The sequence below is a fragment of the Podarcis vaucheri genome (assembly GCF_965113315.1).
Source record: "Podarcis vaucheri genome assembly, chromosome: 13".
Taxonomy (NCBI): domain Eukaryota; kingdom Metazoa; phylum Chordata; class Lepidosauria; order Squamata; family Lacertidae; genus Podarcis; species Podarcis vaucheri.
In genome coordinates, this window is record NC_138751.1 from 28,275,587 (window position 1) to 28,298,519 (window position 22,933).

At 44.0% G+C, this 22,933-nt stretch overlaps 1 protein-coding gene across 5 annotated transcripts in view; it reads right to left on the reverse strand.

Annotated features, from left to right (window-relative positions):
* Window positions 1-22,933, reverse strand: part of UBTF (upstream binding transcription factor) — a 43,089-nt gene that overhangs the window by 9,568 nt on the left and 10,588 nt on the right. For 3 of the 5 annotated variants that reach the window (XM_082195665.1, XM_082195666.1, XM_082195667.1), the window contains exons 5-15: window positions 18,430-18,585; window positions 16,778-16,842; window positions 16,215-16,335; window positions 14,618-14,728; window positions 14,190-14,323; window positions 11,261-11,402; window positions 5,510-5,551; window positions 4,311-4,424; window positions 3,289-3,444; window positions 739-894; window positions 7-117 (exon numbers count right to left, since the gene is read on the reverse strand). In XM_082195665.1, the coding sequence (XP_082051791.1) occupies window positions 7-117; window positions 739-894; window positions 3,289-3,444; window positions 4,311-4,424; window positions 5,510-5,551; window positions 11,261-11,402; window positions 14,190-14,323; window positions 14,618-14,728; window positions 16,215-16,335; window positions 16,778-16,842; window positions 18,430-18,585 (1,308 nt within the window). The remainder of the gene's footprint in view (window positions 1-6; window positions 118-738; window positions 895-3,288; window positions 3,445-4,310; window positions 4,425-5,509; window positions 5,552-11,260; window positions 11,403-14,189; window positions 14,324-14,617; window positions 14,729-16,214; window positions 16,336-16,777; window positions 16,843-18,429; window positions 18,586-22,933) is intronic. The other 2 variants (XM_082195668.1, XM_082195669.1) reach the window with 2 other exon arrangements.

The window sequence follows — 22,933 nt, forward strand, 5'->3', positions numbered from 1 at the left end:
ACCAACCTCGTATCGTTTCTGGTCTTCTGCTGCCTTCTTGATCCACATCAGTTTCTCCTTCTTCTCCATGTTGTTCCAGGTGGCTTCCATGGCTTTTAGTGCTTTCCCTCGGTCATTCTGAAACAGAAGGAAAGCTGCTACTATATACTATCATGGACTCCATAAAAGTGCAGAGCTCAGACAATTCCCCACTTTGAGCCCACCACTTCTATCCTAACTTCATGCCAGCTACCACCTGAAAAAGGCAGGTTGGTTACCTGGTAACCCACGTTCTACGCTGGTCATCTCATGAGTTCTGCAGCATGCAAACCAGGGGCCAGAACTCATGCCCTTTCCCCACAAGGGAAGAATTGCACGCCTTTGGCTCATGCTACCATCCCTCAAATTACAGTTGATCAATTCAATGGCAATAAAAACATCAGCCCTATTTACAGCCACAGTTCCAATTAGCACAGCTCATCTGATTTGACATTCTTCCTCCGGACACCCACCAGATGGGAGCTACCCCTTGTTTATCTCCTTCTTGAGTCTCTGAAGTAAATTCCAAGCTGGAAACCACCTCCTCACTCCTCTCCAAGACATGTTGTCAGTCAGCCCCCCCCCCCTCTCCAGACTCCTGCCTCTATTTTGGAGCAATTCAAAGCTATACGACTCTCTGCTTTGTCACTCACATGTCTTGCTAATGACACACTGCAGGTCATTCCATTATGAAACTAGGCCTCTGCTGCCCCACTTTACCTTAAAGCGAGCAAGATAATCTCCAATGACACTCTGCTGCCAGATTTCTTCAGCTGTTTTCGGTGACTCGGGAAGTTTGCCGCGATCCTCCTTGTCGGAACCATGCTTCTTTTCTGTCTGAGCTTTCATGGCAGCCTCACGAGCTTTGTACTTGGCCTAGAAAACAACACGCATGGTCAAAATCTTTGCAAAACCCATTACTGATTGGTAAGAAACACAGAAAACCAGGCTGGCTGGGGGAAAAAAGTTAAGCACTGAAACTGTGTTTTGGAGTGTGGCTTAATGATGCAGTGGTTCTCCCCCACGTCTGTGACACAGATTTTGAGGAAGAAAGCTGTTAAACCGGAGGAACAGCAGGTTTTAAACCAAAGCAGAATAATCAGTTATGGGCCAATCTATTAGCTTCTGGACACAAATTAAGGTGGTTAAAAAACTCTGAACAGCCTTGTGACCTGCACTTGCAGGAGGACAGCAGGAGCTCAATTTATGTGAGTCCCACTATAAGCCTGACCCAGCACTTTCGAAAAACATATAGAACAAAACATTGTATGCATGTCCTCTTGAAAGACATCTGTATTTTATTTTTTTGTTCTGCATGAGTTGCAGGTTTTCTTGTAAGGAAGTTTCTCTGTTAGTACATTAAAAACATGGCTAACAAGCTATCTAACTGCTTTTATGAACTGCAACCAAATTTCTGCTATTTAATTATTTGCAAGATAAAAACAAACATTGCACTTTTGTTGTACCATAAGGTCATTTATCATTTTTTCTTTCCCCCATTAAAATCAGTTATTCTTCACTGCTTTCACCCAAAAAACATCTTTCTGCCTTTAAAATTATCTCTTTTTTATAATGTGGGAGATGCAGTAAAATCAGCACAGAAACTAATATTTTTAAAGTGCTAAATTCAAGGAGTCTTGTGGATGTATACCTCTTTCTGTGCACAGATGTAATCTTAAAGACAGACATTATTAGAGCTGAAGATTTGAAGCTACACTCCCTAGAGCAGGTTTGACTAAGCTGTGGCACTCCAGATGTTGCTAGAATGGAACTCCCATTGGCCCCAGCTAGCATGGTCAATGGAAGGTCTAGTCCAGAAATAGCTGGAAGGCCAAAAGTTAGTAACTCTGGCTTTAGAGCTTCAGGTCTCTCACTCCTGAATGTGCCATTCTAGTACTAGAAAACAGCTGCAGTGAGGTTTGAACATGTCAAGTATGGGCCTGGTACAGATGCAAGATAATGAAAAACAAAGCAACACGGACAAACTTTATGTATCTTTATGCAGATTAACAATATGAAAATAAGGTATACCCTGTAGTTTCAAAGACAAATTTCGGTAGACAGTGCCAACTAGGAACATAAGGTTGGAGCAATCACAACTGAGGTACCCAATAATACAAATGTTCACCCAGGTTTTATGCATGTTTCTAGGCCTCAAGGTTACACCAACTCTCAGCCTAACCCACCTCACAAGGCTGTTGTGAGAAAAATATGGAAAGGTGAAGAGCCATGTATGTCACCTTGAGGCCCTTGGAAGAAAGGTAGACTATAAATGCAATAAAGGAATAAAACAAAGCAAATAAACCCAAATACATGAGGTAATGCTATTCATGAAGGAAGGAGAACCCCCACCCCTGCTTTTTATTGGATTTTTGATCGGCTGCAAATCTGTGGTGACATTCTTTGGCATGTGGGTGGATGCTGCTCCAGCGTCTCACATGTTATGCCCACCACAGGAAAGTACTGCTTGATATCTAGTCATCTGTCACCACCCAAAGTTAGCCTTTCAAGGCATACACACAGCAACAACAAACCCCATCTCCCAAGTGCAACTACTTTCCCTGTCCACCAATGACCCATATTAAGGTGTCCAGCTAACTCCCACAAGGATCCCAAGACCCTCTTTCTCAGGCATCTAAACCAAGCCTCAAGACCTCTCCCATTTGACTCCATGTGTATTCACAGCTGTACTGGGAGGCAAATAGTACAAAAGAACGCAAAATGGGTTTTTTTTATTGCACCCACTCTCACACTAAGGGAACGCATTGGCAGTCTGGCTCCTTCCCCCTTCCCAAGCTGGTGAAAAAAAATGAGCAGAGGTAACGCAAGATGGAATGGTAGGAGCGCCCAGACTGTTAACAGAGCTGCTTGGTGGCTTCTAGAGGGAACCGAAGGCTCGGGAATGTTCAGAACCTTCTGTGGGGTTTCTAGCAGATTTTGTTTCCTCTTCTTTCTTTTTTTTTTTAAGGGTGAGGGAGTGGGTCAAGATCCTGGTTTCATCTAAGTCAGGGGTAGTCAATGTGGTGCCCTCCAGATGTTGTCAGACTACCACTCCCATCATCCCTAACCCTTGGCCATGCTGGTTGGGGCTGATGGGAACTGGGAGTCCAGGAACAAAAAGAAGGCGTCACGATGGCTACCTCTGATCTAAGTCAACAGGGGGGGAAACCATCCAGCTGACTTTTTGAGATACCCAGGAGTACATGTTCCCCCACACCTTCCCCCAAAAAAGATGGTTAAGGAGAATATGTGCATTATTGATTCAACAACCTTTTTTTTCTCTGAAAGATCATTCCACATCCGCGCCAGCAGCCGGGTCAGTTCGCTCTCCGACAGTTCGGGTCGCTCCTCCTGCAGCTGCTTGCGTTTCTCCTCCGAGAAGATAAACATAGCAGAAACGGGCCGTTTGGGTTTCTCAGAACCTCCCTGTTAAAGAGCACAAAGGGACTCGTGGTTGTGGAATTTTGAGTTTGTATCTTTTGTTCTTTTTAAAAAGCGTTATGGAAAAAAGCAAATAATAATAAAAAGAGCAAAAACTGGGGAAGGTGGCCTTATTTTATGGGCTGCAAAGTATTCCTAGTAGATCAGCCAGCTAACACTTTAGTTGATTAATCAATGGGGGGAGGCAATTTTTACCAGCAAGATCAATTTTTAATTGGTGGAACTGCAAGTTAAAAGCATGTTTATCTTTTGAGGCTGTTTTGGTTCAGGTGCATTATTGTAATGAACAAAGGGAATGGGGAAAAAAAAAAACGTGAAGATGGGTGTTTATATACAACAATGAGAATGGTAACTTATTATTTTACTGTCAATTATCTAGCACTTCCTTCAGTATCTGACAAATATTGGACTTTTGGTCATAAGCAAATTTATTTTAATCAGATTAATCAGTTACATAAGGCAGATGATTAAATCAATGAAATATTCTTTAAACCTGCTGACAGTTCTACTTATTATATACATATAGGGAGATAGCCAACATTCATTGTACTCTGGAGTAGACCCATTAAAATCAATATACTTAAAAGTCATTTCAGTCAATTTGATTTCAGTGGGCCCATCCCAAGTATGACTAATGTTGGATACCACAAACACATAAGGAAACCTTCAAGAGGGATTAGTTTTTGTTCTCATTTTTACTATCAAATTTCCAAAGGAATCCCAGCAGCCATTTTACATGAAGTCTTGAGGCTGGTTTAAAAGTAGATTTGCTCCACTGCTCTAAATGTAAAAAATGTATCCATACCCACAACGCATCCTGCTTGTTGCCCTGGCCTGTATGCGTCACTCACCTTGCTGGCATCTGGTGAAGTCTTTTTAGAGGCAGGGCTGGTGGCACCTTTCTTGTTTACTCCCAGCATCTTCTCCTCTCCCAGAACCCTCTGCTGTTCTTCTTCAGGTAAGCTCTGAATTTTGGAGGAAATGGCAAAATAAGGAGTTATGACTATTTTTCATTCTCTCTCTGCCTTTCCCCATATATCTAGTAGATTAATGTATACATAGTTTGGAAGCATCTTCAGGTAGTGCAGAACATGGCTGCCCACTTTCACCCAAGCAGCTTAAGATTTCCAGGAAATTAAGTCAGCAGCCTAGCATGGGCATTGGCTGTTTCATTCTCCTCCCCCCCCCCCCAATGTACTAGGAAGCTGCCTCTGAAAACCAACTGGCAGCTTAGTTCTCACAAAATGCATTATTCATTCTAGTGCAGAGAGAGACTTACAGACTATTCTAAAACAACTGTGCTGGCTATCAATTTGAAAGTCTAAGTGACCTGGGATCACAAGCATTTGAAGTCAGTGGCTTAATTCAGACATCATAAAGAAGTACTGTTAAATTAAGTTAACAGTTTTGGGTTGATGCCTGGATTAACACACCGTAAGTAGAGAAGCAACTCTAAACCACTGTTTAGATTTTAAATTGTTGTTAATGCAAACAGTGGTTTGGGGAAATGTTGAATGGAGACCGCTTCTCCTTTTATGAACCAATCCCGCTTCCACCAATTGACCAGCAATGGGGCATCCAGTCCTCTCAATGCAAGAGGCAATATATGATATGGAATGGAGCATGGCCTTCTGGGTTGAGACCTCATCACTACGGACTGTGTGAACCTGATCTTTCAGATTTAGACAAAAAAAGTTTACACAGAGGAACCTAAGACCAGTCCAAGTCAAATATTTCAAGGTCAAATAGGAGAGAGTTTAGTGGACACTGAAACCAATGAGATTTAAAAGTGCTTAACCAACTGGATTGCACCCCACTGTCTTTTTAGACAAGGCTTTTAAAACAGTTATCAAGAACTGCAGAGTACACAGAAAGGCACTGCTATATGTTCACCCAGAATATGACTCTTAATGCTCCCAGTCCCAATCACTCATACCAAAGTCCATTTTCTTAGCTGGTCCAAGCTGTATGTGTGAATGGGAAAGGTAACAGAAAATAGCTGCTAAAAAACTTAGTAACACAGTTTGGCAGAATGCTGTGGCAGACTCACCTCCAGGAAACGCAAGAGCTCAATTTCATAATCTTTCTTTCTCTATAGGGGCAAAGGAGCAAAAAAAGAGTCAGTTCCTGGTACATGCCATGAATTTTGCCTCCTTCTGCTTCCCCTCCAGAGCTGCACCCTCCTCCAAACATCTGACTCCTGCCAGTGCAGGTTTCTAAACATCAATATAGATACTTGGAATCAGAACCCTAATAGCCAGCATAAGTCAAGATGACTTAATGAATAACTTTGAGAAACACTGCTGTACCATTGGGGCCAGCAACTGGCAACCCAGAGCCAAACTCAGCCCACTGAGTGGTCCCTACGTGCCAAAGATGCTAAAGATGACTGTAGTGTCTGGGACAACAGGACTTGGCAGAAGGGAGTAAGTGGTAGAGATGAACCTTAAAAACTGGCTTTCTGTCAAAGCAAATTGCTATCCAGGGGCAATGATGCTTTATTACTGATAGATATAGGTGTGTGTGTGCATGTTAAGTTAGAGACATAGGACAGTGTTTCAGGGCTGTATGTGAATTCCTTAAATGGGAACATGGGCCCAAGGGAAAGGGATTCAACAGCAGATGTAATTTGAGCAGCTGCTGGAAATGGAAGGAAAGCAAAGCATTCTGGACACCTTAAACACCGTGATTCTCAAAGGGTGTGAAGCTCTACACTGGTGTGGCAGGAGAGGACAATGGCAGGAAGATTCAAGGACACTAAAAATATATATATATAAACATTTCAGTGTACAGTAGTATAGTATAAGAATGTTTATTTGCAAAATATGGATAGCTATCTTTTCAAAATGAGAGCAAGAGCATCAAGTGTGTGGGAATGATTCATGTTAGCTGATTTTTTAAATATATTTTCTGGATGTCCCATGATCATATTATAAAGTAGTTGTGTTCTACGTTATAAATCTGCTAGTTGTTTCTTTTTGTTTACCAGTGTATTTCCTATCAATTAAAAATTGGTGTGGCATGAGCAATTTTTTATTCTGAAAGTGTGGCTCCACCATTTGCAGCTACTTCCTGGGGGTAGGAGGTGCTTCCAATGCCATTTCAGGTTCATTACAAGAGCAGGGACATTTTCAACCTGCAACAGCAATGCTATTGCAAAATGGGAGAACGAACCAATACTCTGATGAGAGGAGGCTAATTGGGGACATTGTAAATAGGACCTGGTAAGGGAGTTGGAAGATGACCTTTAACATCAATGGCCTTGCCTTTTGAAAGCAAACTATTCTGGCCTCTGTATTGTGTGTATTTTAAAGTATCCTTTAGGCTATTCAGTTTGGTATTTATTGACATAAAATTGTATCGATTATCACCTGCTTCTGTTTTTATTGTACCTGCTTTTGTCTTTTTATCTAGTTCATAGCTGCATCTAAAGGATGCTTTTGAGCAGCTCTTGAAATCAGGGGTGATATGGGGCAGGGGGTGGTATGACAATTAATGGATAGGACAATTTATGAGGAAGGGCAAGGGGTAATAGAGAACACGAGTTTTCTTTTGCCTTAGTGTCACTTGTAATAATTTCAGCGGCCCATCAGGGTGCTGCTTTTAAAATGCTAGTTCAGTTAATGGAAAAACTACCCCCCTTTGGAGCTTCTGGATGCTGATGTTTTCTCAATGTCTCTGGGAAATTTTCCTACTGATGTTGCTGGTGGTCTGGTCAATGCTGTGGGTCTTTCTCCAATTAAGTGAAGATGACCCAGGTAATTGATACGGTTGCTTCTAGATGCCCCCGCTCAAACCACATATCTCATTCAGTTCCCTGGAAAATCTATATGCAATAAACATAAAGAGTTTAAAAGTCATAAAGAATATTGGGTTTCAGAGGTGGCTACTGCTTCTCTGAAGAGTGTGAGGTGCCCATACGGCACTAAAGCAAACAGTGGTTCATCTATTCTTAACCAAACCTGAGAAGGATCCTGGCAATTTAAATAATTGGTAAGCAGATGCTTAGGCATTAAATGTGCCATTTTTAGGAGAGATGTTAAAAACATGAGGTGACCTATAAACTTCATATGGTTTTGGGTGAAAGTGGTTACTTGGATCCATTCCAGTCTGAGTTCTAGGCCTGGTTTTGAGACTGAAAACCACCTTGGTCACCCAGGTGGATGGCCTCATGGGTATGAGTGCAACCTTGTTGATTCTCCATAAATTCTTGATCACCTTTGATGCTATCAACAATTAAATTTTTATGGGCCCCCTTTATAGGACCAGGAGGCACTGCTTTACTGCAGTTCTAGTCTTGCCTGGAGAAAGGCTTTTCAAAAGGTAGTGTTGGGAAACTACTGGTCCCTCTGGGCCTTTGGCTTATGAGGTGCCACAGAGATCTCACAAGTTATCAACATTAAACCACTGAGTGAGGCCATCCATTGGCTTGGGCTAAAGTGTTCACATTATGCAGATCACCCAGTCCTTTTATTGCCATCCTCTGATCCTAAGGAGATGCAGAATTTCTGTACCAGAGTTTGAAGGCAGCCCCAATTTAGATGAGGGTTGGAAAAGCTGAACCTTAATCCAAACAAGACAGAAGTACTGGTCGGGAAGTTTGTTGATCTGGGCAGAGGCTAAGTCATCTTTTGGATTGGGTTGCACTCCCACAACTTAAGATACCCTTATGGACCAAGTACACAACCTGCAAGTGCTTCTGAGTCCAGCATTATCCTTGCGTTGGCTGATGTTGGTAGGCGGTAGCGCTTTTCACCAGCTACAGACCTACCTGGGTAAAGTGGGTCTGGCTTCAATTAGCAATGCTTTAGTCACATTCAGCCTGGATTATTGCCATGATCTCTACATGGGGCTAACCTCAAAAGAAAATTCAGAAACTACAATCGGACCATACCACACCTATCCTACAACTGCATTGGTTATCAATTCATTCCCAGATTCAAGTTTAAATACTGGTAATAACCTTCAAAGCCCTAAACTGCCTGGAACCCATGTTACTCTGAGGACTGCCTTCACCCACATGAACCTGCCCAGGCTTTAAGATCAGCAACAGTAGTCCTGCTCTCCAGCCCATCATGAGCAAATATCAGATTGACAAGTAGCAGGAACAGGGGCTTCTCAATGGCACAGTTGTGGAATTCTCTCCCCAAAGAAGTTGGACGAGCTCCTTCCCTTTTGGTCGATGCTTCTGGAAGGAAGGAAGCTTTCATTCATCAGTTTTTACAGTGCTTTTGCTGATTTTTAATACTGTTGTGTATTTTTACTGCTTTATCTGATTTTTATTTTTACTGTACTATACTATATTTTTGTTTAGTATATGTGCTGCCGAAGCAAGCACTACTATATTCTTGTTTTACAATATGTTTATTTCAATGTAAAGCTGCTCTGGAATATTGTCCACTGAATGTCAAACAAAGGGATGGTTCAGATTCAAATGTAGGTTAAAATTGTCCCTGGAAAGCAATGTGAATGGGGAGGGGGAAGGGAAGAGGACGACACAGGCAAGAACTCAAGGGAAGAAATCCTAGATTTGTTCCCCTCACCTAATGAAGCAGTATTAGTTGGAGGGTCAGAAAGTAAATTATTCAGTCAGCATACCCACATGCATACGTGTAAATAACTGCTTTCTCTACAAACTAGGGAAGGTCAAACCACACCTTCTTCATGTATCATTTCTGAGTTCAAAAGATACAAGACAGTTTCACATTGACAGGAAAGTACTGATTATCAGTAGCCCAACTAGAGGAAATCCTTTCCAGGCACAGAAACCACCTTAAGGGGATTTCTGTTGTCATCTATGGGTCACGCCCTTGAGTAGTCTTATTCATACAACTGCTAAAAGGGTCTGAGGAATCCGCCAGATTCCTTTGATGATGGTAGAGGATTGCAACCCCTAGAGAAGGAGCGGAGGAAGAGAGACATTTTTTTCAAATGGCAGCTTCTCCCCCAGGGCTCAGCTTCACAGATGCACAACAGGCTTCTTAACCCTTTTCCAAAGATCAAGACGAAGCAACTCTGCCATTTTGAACAAGGACTGGGGGACTGGGACTCAAGAGGGAAATGGGGTCCTGCCGCCTGTGGGATATAACCACCTCAGAAAAGGCCCTAGTTAAAGCAGCCAAAAAAGCAGGCGAATCCGCCATTATCTCACACTGTCACTGCTGAGGAGAGCCGAGCTACTTAAAATGGCCGCCACAGCTTCAAGTAGTAAGGAACAGGCAGCAGCAGGCCCAAAGCCTGGACTATCGATAGAACCACTGTAACTGCCATATTAAAAAGTTGAGGGGATTTTTGTGTGTCAGGAGAAGAGGAAGAAGTCTCCAAGTCTGGAGGTTTAGCGCTGGTACAGCTGGATAAAGCACAGGGAATTCTCCTCAACATTTGGCCACTTGAAGCTCCGGAAAAAGCCCTCTTGTCCTTGTCCTTGCATCAACACCCTCCATCACATGCCTTAGCTTTCCCCCTCTCCAGACTCAAGAGCAGGCAATCTTTTCTGCCACCTAGCAAAGCTTGTTTGCTTGCCACGGATGCATCTCGGGTTGGAGGGAATTTTAAACAAGCGCAGCTACCAATGATTTAAACAGCAACTCATCAAGCTGAGGGGAAATTGATTCTGAGGCAATTCACAGTTGATAAATGCATTAGATCAATCAATGCCAGAAAACAATTAACAGAGACAATCAACTAATCCCCGATAAATGGGAAACTTATGTAAACTGCCCTGAGTTGAGCCAGACTTTGGGTTTGTTTGTTTGTTTGTTGCTTCTTTTGTAACAACTGAAGCCAGGTGCGAGAGGCATAGAAATTAAAAATATTCTGAACCCAGAGATTTAAGTACAAAAACTGAAGTGAGCTCAGTCTTGCCACAGAAAAACCAACTCCTGGTTGCCTCTCCCCCCCCCCACCCCAGCAAAAAACAACAACCCCGATCTTCATTTCAGGACTACAATTTAGGGCAGGGGTAGATTGATTTTCTTCCTGCCATTGTTAAGCTAGAAATTCCTGCCGATCTACTTCAAGCAACCCAGTAGCTCAGTAGCTCTTGATCTACCTTCTGACCAGCACTGAATTAAGCAACTGGACTCCCCTTCTCTCTCCAAATATTTCAGCCTCTGAGAGGAGCCAGAGCTCTAGAAAAAAAACCTCTGCTGCTGTGGAGAAGGCAGGACTGCAACCGGGTGGGGCTTCCTCCCACCGGAAGGAGGAAAAACTGCAAGGGCCGACATGGCCGTGCCTGACCAAACTTCTGCTTGTTTGCAGAATTCATGGGAGTTTTGCTTCTCCACATCCAGGATGAACTTCACACAGGGCCTGGGCTTGAGGATGGATGGCAGACTACATCCCCCTGCAAGTTACTAGAAAGCACCACCATTTAAAACAAACAAACAAAAACAGGGAAGAAAAGCAGTCTGAATAAGACTGCAATTTCAGCCAAGTTATCTGAGGCAAGAGGAGTGGCAGTGACCAACTGATTTGCTTTTTTTAAAAAACAACAACCCGAAAACCCCCAACCCATCACTTGTGCTTGTTTTGATTTTCATACTCTGTTCAAACACTGGGGAAAGATAGCATTTTGCTCGCATCCAGCAAATCAGAGAAACCAAATCTGTGGGTGGCTTAAAAAACAAATCTGCACCCCCAAACTGAGGCAAATTAAATCCATTATCAGCAGCAGGGTATGTAGTAACAGCTGGAACCTGCCTGATATATAGAACCACTAAAGTCTACCCATAATTTGTCTCTGGGCATTATTTTTAATCCTTTCCCTTTTTCGACACACCCTTATAAGGGCCAGGCTCACCTGATCACACTTTTTGTGGTAGGCATCTTTTTCCTTCTGGGAAAGGAGCTTCCACTGCTGACTGCAGAGCACCATCCGTTCTGTGCTTGGGACATCTTTCATGTTTGCCATCAGTTCAGCACAGTAAAGCGAGTAACTATTCCTAAAACAGCAATTTCCTTTTATATAGCACCAACCCATTAAGTTAGCACTTGGGGAAATTTATGTAAACATAAGAATAAGCCACACAAAACTGCTGCCTGAAGTGCTTCTCCCACAGTCTCATAACCCACCACCACCACACACATATTTTTTTTTTTGGGGGGGGTGTCTTAATTTCCACCTCCAACCCTTACTATGAATGCAATAATGTGGATTATATGAATAAATAGGAGTATATGTCATTGGCTTTCGCATGGGTTCAGTGGTGTCTACTGTACAAAGGTTAAGAGTCACATCTATTATGCTACCCACTTTTGCCTCACAGGTTCCCCATCCTGATTTTGATTTCTGGGTCTTATTCATGATGTTGGATTTTGAGCTCTAAAGCCTTTATTCTTATTATTGTCTTGGGATTAAGATATGCAAGGACGTAATCAACAGAGAGAAAATACCCTCCTAAACTTCCCTCAGGACCACGCCTAGGGTTTCCCCCCTTTTTGTTACTCTGGACCTTCTCCCCCAGCCAATTCCCAAGGCAGTCTTGGTCGTAAGTACACAAAGGTTACTAGCCAAATAAAATGTCACAGCCCTCTTAAACATGGGTGTCGTGAAAGGAAGTGGTTGGGTGAGGAACACACACTGCTTCCAGTTTATGAAGTTTCCTGGTTTTGCCGGACAAATTGGTTTTTTCAGCTCTTTCAGAATGCTTTTTTAATTCTCTCCCCATAACCTAGCTTTCTGCTGCAGGGGTGCAGTTTGTAAAAAAAAACCTAACCCTGTCTACTTGGAAGTAAGTCCTATAGAATTCAATGGGGCTTACTCACACATTAAATGGGATTAGAAATGCACCCCAAATCAACAGATTAAATCTGCATAAATGTCCATAAACAGGAAAACAAGGAGGGGAACCCTACTGTTTTCTTTTTTAAAATTAATTGATATGTGTCATAGCAGGCACCATCTTAGAAAAGGCACCTTTCCTGTTAAAGAGAAGTCTCCCCTGAGATGGCACCTGCCACTTACTGCTTTTCTATGTACCTGCATTAAAATAATCACTTATTTTTTAAAAAGAAGCTTAATCTGCTACCCAATTAAAATCAGGGTATTTTCTGCAGTCAGTCAAAAATGTTTGAAGACTTAACCTTAAATAAAAATCACTCCACGTAAAAAACCTAAGACTTCAGAGCAGGATTCTAGCCCTGCCTTCTCATTAGCATTTTCTAAAGATGATAATTTTCTTCGAAGGCATGGTCTGAAGGTAGATGATGCGGACACCTTGCTGAAGGAGGTATGGGGCAGGTCATTGCCTGGATGAGAGACTGAACTGGGAACTCCTTGTATCCTCCTTTGAGTTCCATGATGGAAGGAAAGTTAGATATAAACGTACCAAGCAAAAAAAATATGTGTATGGTTTTTTAAAAATAAAAATGGAAGAGCATTCAATCAAGTAAGGAGCAGCTTGCAGCTTAAGAGAAATGAGGAAGTCAGCTTATACAGTTCAAGCTGCTAGAGTTCTCTTGGCACAGAATTTTAGTATCTTTTTAGTACAACCCTGAACATGAGACAACTCTGTGGCCTTGGATCAAGAACCCCAGGTTTCTAAAGAAAAAGTTAAGTCAATGGATTTATTTATTTGATATCAGGATTCATACCCCCAACCCTTACACACCACTTGGCGCGGCTTCCAACTATAAAAAATGACTAGAAAATACAATAGATATTGTGTGGAACTACAACATAAATGACATCCATTTAATACTTGACACACTGGCAGGAAATCAAGAGAAAACCACCAATGCAAAGATATCTGAATTGTCTTTTGCATCAGGGTTTCAGGGAGCCTCCTCTGCATGGAGGCTGTGGAACGCAGGAAAATATTTCCAGAGGAGAGTGAAGCAGTGGGGTGGATTCAAGAGGTGAACAGCAGCCCAAGTACAAAAACGGTGGGCAACTGTGTTTTCCTAGCACATGACTCAGGAGGAGGGGACAACCCCCTTGCCAGCAGAAGCACCTAACACCTACTGGAAGCAAAGGCTTCCCCATGAGGAAAGGCCTACTCCTCGGTATGAAGATGGGTAGCAGATCAGGAAAAAACACACAACTCAAGAGAGATGTATGAAGGGAGATCCTGAAGAGGAACTCCTCAGCTAATCTCACAGGAAGGCTGCAAGTGATGGTGGTCATGGAGAAATGTGGGGACTTGTCAATCTCCTTCTGATACCCTGAGCAACCAGCTGAGGTAGGCTGAAAGGAGAGTCCTACCAGGGTGTGTTTATGCGCACATGTGAGATGCACCACTCTCATCTCAATGTCGAACGTCAGGCAGGGACTCAAGGAAGCTGCCAATAGAAAGACTCCCTTCATCAAGTGAGGAGAGCATGGACACAAGGAGAAGTGAGTGTCCAGTCTTGGGTAACTCAATAAATTTGTATCTTGTCTTCATTTAAGGAGCCAAGATAGCATGTGTCCCACCCCCATTTTAGCCTCAGAGGAGTCCTGCGAAGAAGATTTTAAGTTTGCAGTGACTGGCCCATGCGCTGTGAGCTTCACGTCTGAGCAGGGCTTTGAACCTGCGTCCATCCCACTCTTACGTCTAACGCATGGGCATCTTCCCACAACAAGCAGACATTGGGTGGATGGCAGATGTCGCCCTCCCACCTGGGTATATTTTTATTGGCATATAGTTCCAGCCCAATATGAATTACATTTACCAATGTGGAAATGCCCGAATGCCCTCGCAACTCCTCCCCAACTACCAAACCCAATTCTCAAGGGCACGGCAACTTACGGAGGCGGCTTGGTGGGTCGCCCATCAAACTTGTCCTTCAGCTGCCTCTCCGCTTTAGTCAGGGTGGAGCGAGGGGGCGCACCTTCCTCGAAGTTCATCTCTGGGTGCTTCTGGATATAATCCCGCATCACTTCCTGTGGGCAGAAAACACACGGGGCGTTTAGCGTGGCAGAGGCAGGCTGGTAGAATACCCTCCCTAGGCTCTGGGGCTGTGGACAGGGCAGGGGGGGGGGACCCGCCTGTGCTACCCTGACCAGTTTTAAATACTTGGCAGAAGAAGCAGAGGAGGAGTTGCTTTGCAACTCCCTTCCGAGGGAGCGATGCCCAGAAGTCGGCTCTCGGAGCGCGGCTGGGTTTCTACAGCTGCGACAAGGCCGGGCTGAGCACAGGGGGGAGAAGATGGAGGGGAACTGTTGAGTGTTCCCTACCTCATACTCCTTCCGCTGCTCCAGAGCCTTATGAATCCATTTCAGCCTTTTTTTGTCCGAGAGCTGAGACCATTGCTTGCCCAACGAATCCTTCAGCTCCTTCGTGGTGGCCTGAAAAACCCAGGTGAGGAAGGGGAAATAATAATAGTAATAAAAATAGGTAAAAATGAAAAAATAGGGGAGGAAGCAAAAGGGGATGGACTGCCCACCCTAGTGGTACAGCAGTGAGCTAAGCTACACTTTTGGAAAGGCAAGTTAGAAAAAAAAAAGTTTTCCTCAGGCTCCTTTAAAGGGAGCAAAAAAGCCCAATACTCAGGAAATATATAAACCCGCAATCTATGGGTTTGCTTACTTGCTACATAAAAATCTGATATCTAGCATCAAACAAGGCAACCTGAGAACCTTAAATGTTTATTTTTAAATACTAAGAATATTTCTAGCCCTCATGGGCCATAGGTCTCATGTCCTTTTCCTCACTCTATTCCTGTTTCTGACCCAGAGGACCAAATATCCAGATATGAATTACAGCAGCAGAGAATACAAAGCTAAACAAACTGCATGCAAACTTTACATACAAACACTAAGGACTGGATCAGATTTATTTAGCCTAGCTGTCTCCAATATCAGCCCCTCTAGATGCCTGCAGGCAAGCTGGAGAATGAGATTTCCTGTTTGTCCTCAAGCCACTGGCATTGGTTGTGTTTTGTCTCTGGCAACCCACTCTACTACTAATATTATCTACAAACCGCCTACTATTCTTTCAAAGCCATTTATGTCTATCAATCATCACCAACACTCTGTGGCAGTGAGTTTCACAGTTTATTTTCCCGCGATGTAAAACTGGATCACCCTAAATTCTTAACGGATCAGTTTCCTAAGCCTTTGTTTCATTAGAAAGGGCTCCTCCGTTTTCCTGATCATTTCACTTGCTATTTCCCCCTATCTCTTCTCTAGCTCTCTCAGGAACAGGTAACACCAGCTTTCCTCAAACCTGGATGCTTTGGACTACAGCTCCTATCAGCCCAAGCCACCACAGCCAAGCTGGTGGGGGCTGATGGGAGCTGTATCCAAAGCACCTAGAGGGCATCACCTTAGGGAACTGCATTATATACTCAGCAGAATCAAGAGGCAAAGCTTTTTCTAGATTTTCAATAGGGGGAGGGATTGCATATTTGAAAACTTCCTCCTCCATTGTTGTTGTTATTATTATTTTAATACCCCTTCATGTAGGAAAGCAGCATTGCTTACAATGAACTATTCCTTCTAACATATGGGTTGTGTGAAATGAAGGTTTAAAAAATAAAATTCAAAATATGATATCCCATCGGCGGCCCAAACAGACAAGTCTTTTGCCACTTGTTTCTGCTCCAGCTGTAAAGTGGTACCCAGAAATAAAATTAAGTCTGTGTATCAGTCTAAGAGCAAAATCTGGATTTACTGGGTACAGAATGCATATCCTTCCTTACATTCCTTCATTGTCCTCCTTTTCAGGAACACAGCTGTGTGTCATCGTTCTCCCCCCCCCTCCCCCAAATCCCCACCCACGTTTCCTCCTTGTGGGCTCTCCTTATGCAAGTCTCTTACACCACCTACTTACATCAGGGCGCACTTTCAGGTAGATCTTCTTCTCATGAGTGTACCAGAGCTGTTGAGGAGTCTTGGGTTTCTCTGGGATATCAGACTTCTTGGCATTTTGAATGAGGTCGGGGTGGTCTTCCCTTCACAGAGCAAAAGTAACAGGGGGTGGGGGCGAAATGGTAAGGCAGTGGCAGTACCAGAACCATACGAAACACAGAAACACATTATCCACTTCCTTTAAAGCCCCATGCATCATTCCCACCTCTCAAACACTGAAAGAAGCCGCTAATTTGATTCAGGCTCTTCTCATAAGAAGGTACCCTTTCAGATGGGAATTATTCTACCTGCCTGAAGAATATATTCATTTGTGAATTTTGCCATTTGTTGACCCAGGTTTCCAGACAGAAAAGAAAAGAGGTTCCCACATTGCAGATTATGCACCTTTTTAGTCCCTTATCACCAAAACAAAGCAGCTTTTTGCAGCAAAGTTAACGTAAGTAAATTTTGGTACATGTCTACAACTGAAATCCACAGCCACACCTGACGTGCAAAAGGTGAAGCTATTGCTTAGATAACTCTTACCTAAATCTTGCCAAATTTCGCTGAAAATCTTGTTTCTCTCGCTGGAAGTCTTGGATGTACTTCATCTAGAAGACAAACAAAAAAAAGGGGGGGAGGTGTTGACTACAGGTGAGACAGGAAAAGCTGACAAGTTTCCAGGAACAGCCACAACTAAAGCACTCCTAATACATGAAGCAGGAGGGGGCAGAACTGTGCAGCTCTTTAGGCCCTCCTCCATTCCTTGAGACCACCTCCTTCCTGCTACTTTTAGAAGCCTAGACCCTCAGCAAGCCAAGGAAACACAACAAAGCCCTGTGGCATCTGCTAGTCTCTGGGAGTGGCATGAGCAGGCAAGTAGTGGCATGAGGGTTAAACAGGCAGATGAACTGCCATCTTTGGGGAAACTGTTGCATGCTCTCAAGCCCCTCAGGAGACTAGGAGGGGTGGAGAAAGCGAGCACAACCATTCACACAGACAGACACCCTCTTGCTCTCTCTGGCCTCCATAGTGGAGAAGACACCTCACATCAGGGATGGGGTGCCTTTTACAGTCCAGGGGCCACATTCCCTCATGGGCAACCTTCCAGAGGCCACATGCAAGTGGTGGACAGGGCCAAAAGCAAAAGCGGGAGGGTCTATAGTTGTGACTCTTGCCTTGCAGTCATGCAGAAGTCAAGAGGTTTCTACATACAATGCACACACCCCTCTCTCCATCCAGGCAAGCAAAGAGGCACTATTGCTGCTCAAGGCCGTAAGTCAGCCAGACAAAAGCATGTGTGCGAGGGTGCAATAGGAGCAGGGCCAGGGAAGGATGTGGCCTGGGGAAAAAGGGGCTGCCTACAGAGTGGCCCGAGGGCTCAATAAAGAGGAGGCACAAAGCCCGCCTCAGGGCCAGATGTTCCTGCACCCCTGCCATACATCATTCAAGGCTGGGAAACTGGAAGGTGCCAACAGGTAAGATGGCACCTAGGAACCCATTTTTGCTAAAAGAAACATCAAGCAGTACATGTGCTCCCTAAGCTAAAAACAGACACTTCAACCTCCCAATTAACCCGCCTTGTATATATAAAAACACAAGGTGGCATTCTGCAATAGCCCCATTCAGAGCTGACCTCTTGAAGTTAATGGACATGACTAACTTTGGGATCATTTATTGCATGGGACCGACTCTGAACAGAGCTTAGCTGACTACAACCCGTAAGAGGTCGAAGTGAGTTCTGGGAGTAGTCATCCCAGAACAATGGCATCCTATAAAATGGGCTTTCACAGTAAAGCAAACTCCATTTTCAAGGCCCTAAACATTTCCAGCCATTGCCGAACTGCAGCTGAAGGGAAGCATCCAAATGATGGGGGGGGGGGGGATGTCATACATTTTGGCTTGGTTTCTGAACACTGCAGGGTAATTGAGGGAAGGGACTTTTCCTTGCAGAAGGGCCTTTTGCATAAGACTCCCAAGAGCACCTTGCTGACGCTGCCTTCTGCAAAAGAATCCTTCCCCAACCCAGCACATTCCAAATGCTTTGGACTACAGCTCCCATCAGTCCCAAGCTGGGAAAATCTGGCCTGCAGAGAAAGGGGAACAAGCACTAGGATGCTCCCCACAGCACAGAGAGCTGCATCCCTGCAGATGCTCATATGCAGCACTTTCCACAGCCTCCGTGTTCATTTGCTCACCTTCTTCTTTTCAGGGAGCTCCTTATACTTTTTGGATAGTATCTTGGTGAGATCCAGATTGCTCATTTCCGGGTGTAGCTTAGCATACTTTGCTCGCTTCTCCATGAAGAAACGGAAATATGGAGTCAAAGGTTTCTTGGGGAAGTCGGGATGCTTCTGAATAGGGACAGGAAAGGAAGCAACAAGGAAGGTTTATCGTTTTGAGCCTGCCTGGTCAGAAGTCCACAAAACGTGTTAAATTAGCATCGCGTAACTCTTTCTGTTCCATGCCATCTCCATTTTGTTCTGTGTGTGCTCATGCTCCCCACTGTATTTTTTTGTGGGGGACACGGAGAGTCCCATCATTTTTGCTCCCTACTAACATAGGGCTGAATTGATCACTTGCAGGCAGCCCCATGGAACTACACCAAAGGGCAGTGAGATGCAGGTTTCTCACCCCAAATCTAGTTAGTACTTTTCAGAAGCAAATCATTCCCATGTAACCCTATACACACTGACTGCAGCAACTAGACCTTACCTCATAGCAAATGAGAGAAAAAATGTTTGGGGGTTTTTCCCCCGCCCACAAATTCCACCCCAATCAGAAAGTGAATCAAAAGAATTAAATCAGAATTAAAAGATGAGAAAAAGTTAATTAGAGCCACCATAATTGGCTAGTCATGAGCATGAGCTTAAAGGGACAACAGTGGTTGTGAATGGAGACAGGGATTCTCCAGAGGGCAAGAGACTAAAACAAGCTGCAGACAGCAAGTCAATCAGGTGTTGTTGTTTTTTAATTTTTTTAAAAAAGCAAAAGGATTTTAGCATCCAGATATGGCTTTTAGTGGCCCATTTCTTTCACCACTATTTTTCTTATTTCTTTTAATATTGTAAACTACTCAGTCCCTGCTTGAGTCAGATTAAATTGATGCACAAGATAGGTCAGCACACGTAAACTCTATCAGTGTTATTTACACAGCGCCATCTATGTATACTGTTTACAAAGAACAGGCCCCCTACCTCAAGTGGGGGCTGTCTAATAAAATAAATATGGAAACAGCCAATGCAAGGCAGTGGAAGAATTCACGACTATTTCAACAACACATACTTTGGCTTATTTGCAATAAAGGGACTGGGGGAGAAAACAACGCAAAGGCTTTGAGGAAAAGGCAGGTTAAGATTCCTTCTGTGTTAAAATGCCATTAAGAGGCCAAATTTTAAGTCCCAAGATACTGCTCCTGCTCCCATACTGTTCCAAAGGTAGAGGCTGTATCTCAGTGGAAGATGCAGAAGGCCCCAGATTCAATCCCTGGCACCTCCAGCTTAAAGTGTCCAGTAGCAGCAGGGGAAGGGAAAGATCCTGCAGCTGAACAAAACCCGATGACCCATTAAGGCCTCTAGGCCTTTGGGGACCACCTGCCAATTACCCAATGTCACAGATAGGCAAATAAACAGGCATCTGGGCTGGGCCAAAATGCAGGGGCTTGAGAGGAACTCTGGGTGGTGCTTTGAAGTCCCGACAGACAATTGGCCAATTGTTGGGACTTCAAAGCACCATATAGTGTCATGCAGTGGCCATGTCACCTGACCTCACTGCAACACACAGGCAGAGCATCTGTACACTGGAAGGGAGGAACTCCACCAGCGCACATGAGGAGAGCCATCTGGTGTGGAAGCATTTCCACCCTGAGCACCAATGACAGAAGGCATGGCTGCAATGTGCAGTGAGGACCTGGGTCCCACAAGCTTCCCACCCAGCCACTCACTGTTGTAACACATGGCTGGTAAACACTTGGCTTTAGCTGAGATTCTTGCATTGCAGGGGGTTGGACTAGATGCCCCTTGGGTCCTTTCCAACTCTTAAGATTCTATGTGAACGTCCTACTCATGCAGAAGGGGGGAGGAAGTTCAAGAGCAACAGCTCGGAGCAACTCTACTCCAACTCCTCTCAAATGTGTCTTCTGATTTCACTGAATTTTATGGCTCCTGTTTGTGAGCTGCCTTAAACTTTTCTAAGGAAAAGCAGGGTATAAACATTTTAAAGAGAGGATGCGTTATATAAGTTTCGGCACCAGGCAAAAATGTTCCTCTTCAACCAGTCCTCAAGTTGATTAATATTCTACAGTCTTTTAAAGGTGTCTGTGGGAGGTTATTGTTTTGCTGTTTTGTTTTGCTCATTTACTTGTTTCTGTATTTTATTGTGTGAGCGGCCCAAGATCTTACGATGAAGGGTGGTGTATAAATCTAAGAAATAAAAAATAAAAAGTTGGTATCTCTCAGTTACAGGTTTTTCTTAAACTGGATTTATAGTTTCTTTAATGCCTGGTTGACAGGGCCACGCCTGGGAACTGCAAGAAATACGGTTGCCATGGCTAAAATGCATGCACAGGGCACCATGCCTCGGGTTCAAGCACCCCTCCTCCCCGATTTGTGCTTCCGCCCCATTTGTTCGAAAAGCAGATCTGAGAAATTCGATTTTCATTTTGTGACCTCCTAAAACAGGAAACACCCAAAGAAGAAGAGAAAAGCACAGGTGTTGAAAAAACAGCTCTGAATGAAAACCAACAGTTCAAGCAACTGGCAGTGCTCCAAATAAGAATGACTCAGAAAAAGGGCGCCAAGGTGGGGTTTTTTGGTGTGTGTGTAAATCTTCCACATGGCACCTCAGGCAGTCTTCAGAGTGCATGAGCACTCACGGAAGAACAGCAGATACGGGCAACACAAAAGGGTAAATCTAAAATTGATGTGAGGCCCGTACCTTTATTAAAGACCAACTAAACGTCACAAAAGAGCGTGATTTTTCTCTCCAGAACCCTTCATTAGGATAGATTGCAAACAAAGGAAGGGGAGGGGGATAGGGGGAAAAGTGTTTTCTTCCCAGAAGCCCTTGGCGGCATTTGGTGCAACCTGAAATCTGCAGAGCTCCTAGAGAAAGCCTCATTTGGATGCCTGTAACTTTCACATTTCATCTTAAAGGCTGACTCCACGGATTCTACATCAACTCTCCCTACACACACATAATTCACTATCCTGATGAAGTGTTCTGAGGAACTCAAAAGCTTGCAGACTAATTTTGTGACATTTAGGTTGGCCTAACGAAGCTGAAAGTGAGTTCCAATTTTGTTTTACTCTACACCGTGGAATGATATGTAGGCCTGTCAGCTTTCTAATCTCTTCTAGCTCCTAAACCCTTGTGAGTAGACATGAGTTGGTGGTAATGCTTTTTTCTATGAAAGTTTCTTGCTCATTCCTGCCACTTAAAGCTGCTGCTAGAAAGAAACAAAAGCAGACCCAACCCATTTTTTTCCTGGCCAACAGGCAACCCTTTCAAGACTCTACTTCCACCAAAAGTAGCCTGTTGACTAGAGCACTGCAATAGTAATAATAGCAACAGCTTAGATTTAATTCCATTAATGTGTAACTGTTTTTTAATTATTGTTTCCTCTATGTTTTCAGCCACTCTTGTTTTTATATATGAACTGCCTTGAGCCCCATCAGGGGAAAAGGTGGGGTACTATTATTCTTCTTCTTCTCATGTTTTCTATCTAGTTTGGATTCTGGCCTTTTCATGGAATGAACCTCACTTCATCCTCTTTAGAAAACACTGGTTGAAAGAGAGAATATAACTTGTGGCATCATTGGGAAAGAGAAGAGGGTCACCAAACACAATGCTCAGATTTTGCTCAGTCACCTTCTGCGAGGGACTGTGTCTTAATGCGAAGGACTGTGTCTTAAGCAGGACTCCTGAATGGAAGGAGGCAAGCCCAGAGCCGTAACCCCTGCAGAAATGCAAGTGTGCAGGGGTGAATTCTGCTGATTCTCTTCATCTAGGAGAGTACTGAATGATCTGGTGGCATCCAAGGCACAGGTGTGGCAAACATGCCTACCCCCTCATCAGATGCTGACTGGCGGAAGGGAAGACCAAAGCAGTAGACCATGCAGAGACAAAAGGCCTATTCCGGCATGCAAATTGCAGAGAAAGCTACAGCATGGAGCCAAAGCAGGGCCATCTGCCCTGGTCTCGCCTCTATCGCCCACATACTATAGGGATATGCCTGCAGCAAGGCTCCCCTCAACAGATGTGCCCCCACCACATGTGGCCATCCCTGCTCTCCCTCCCTACATGATTGCTGTTTGCGTGATTTGCATGCCCAAATTAATTCAAAGTGTTGGTGCTGACCTTCAAAGCCCTAAACAGCCTCGGCCCAGTATACCTGAAGGAGAATCTCCACCCCCACTGCTCAGCCCGGACACTTGAGGTCCTCCTCCAAGGGTCTTCTGCTGGTTCCCCCACTGCGCAAAGCGAAGTTACAGGGAACCAGGCAGAGGGCTTCTCGGTAGCGGTACCCTCCCTGTGGAATAGCTTCCCTTCAGATGTCAAGGAAACAAACAACTATCTGACTTTTAGAAGACACCCAAGTTTTTAAGGATTGATGTTTTTGTTATGTTTTTAGGTATGTTGTAAGCTACCCAGAGTGGCTGGGGAAACCCAGCCAGATGGGCAAGGTATAGCTAATAAAATAAA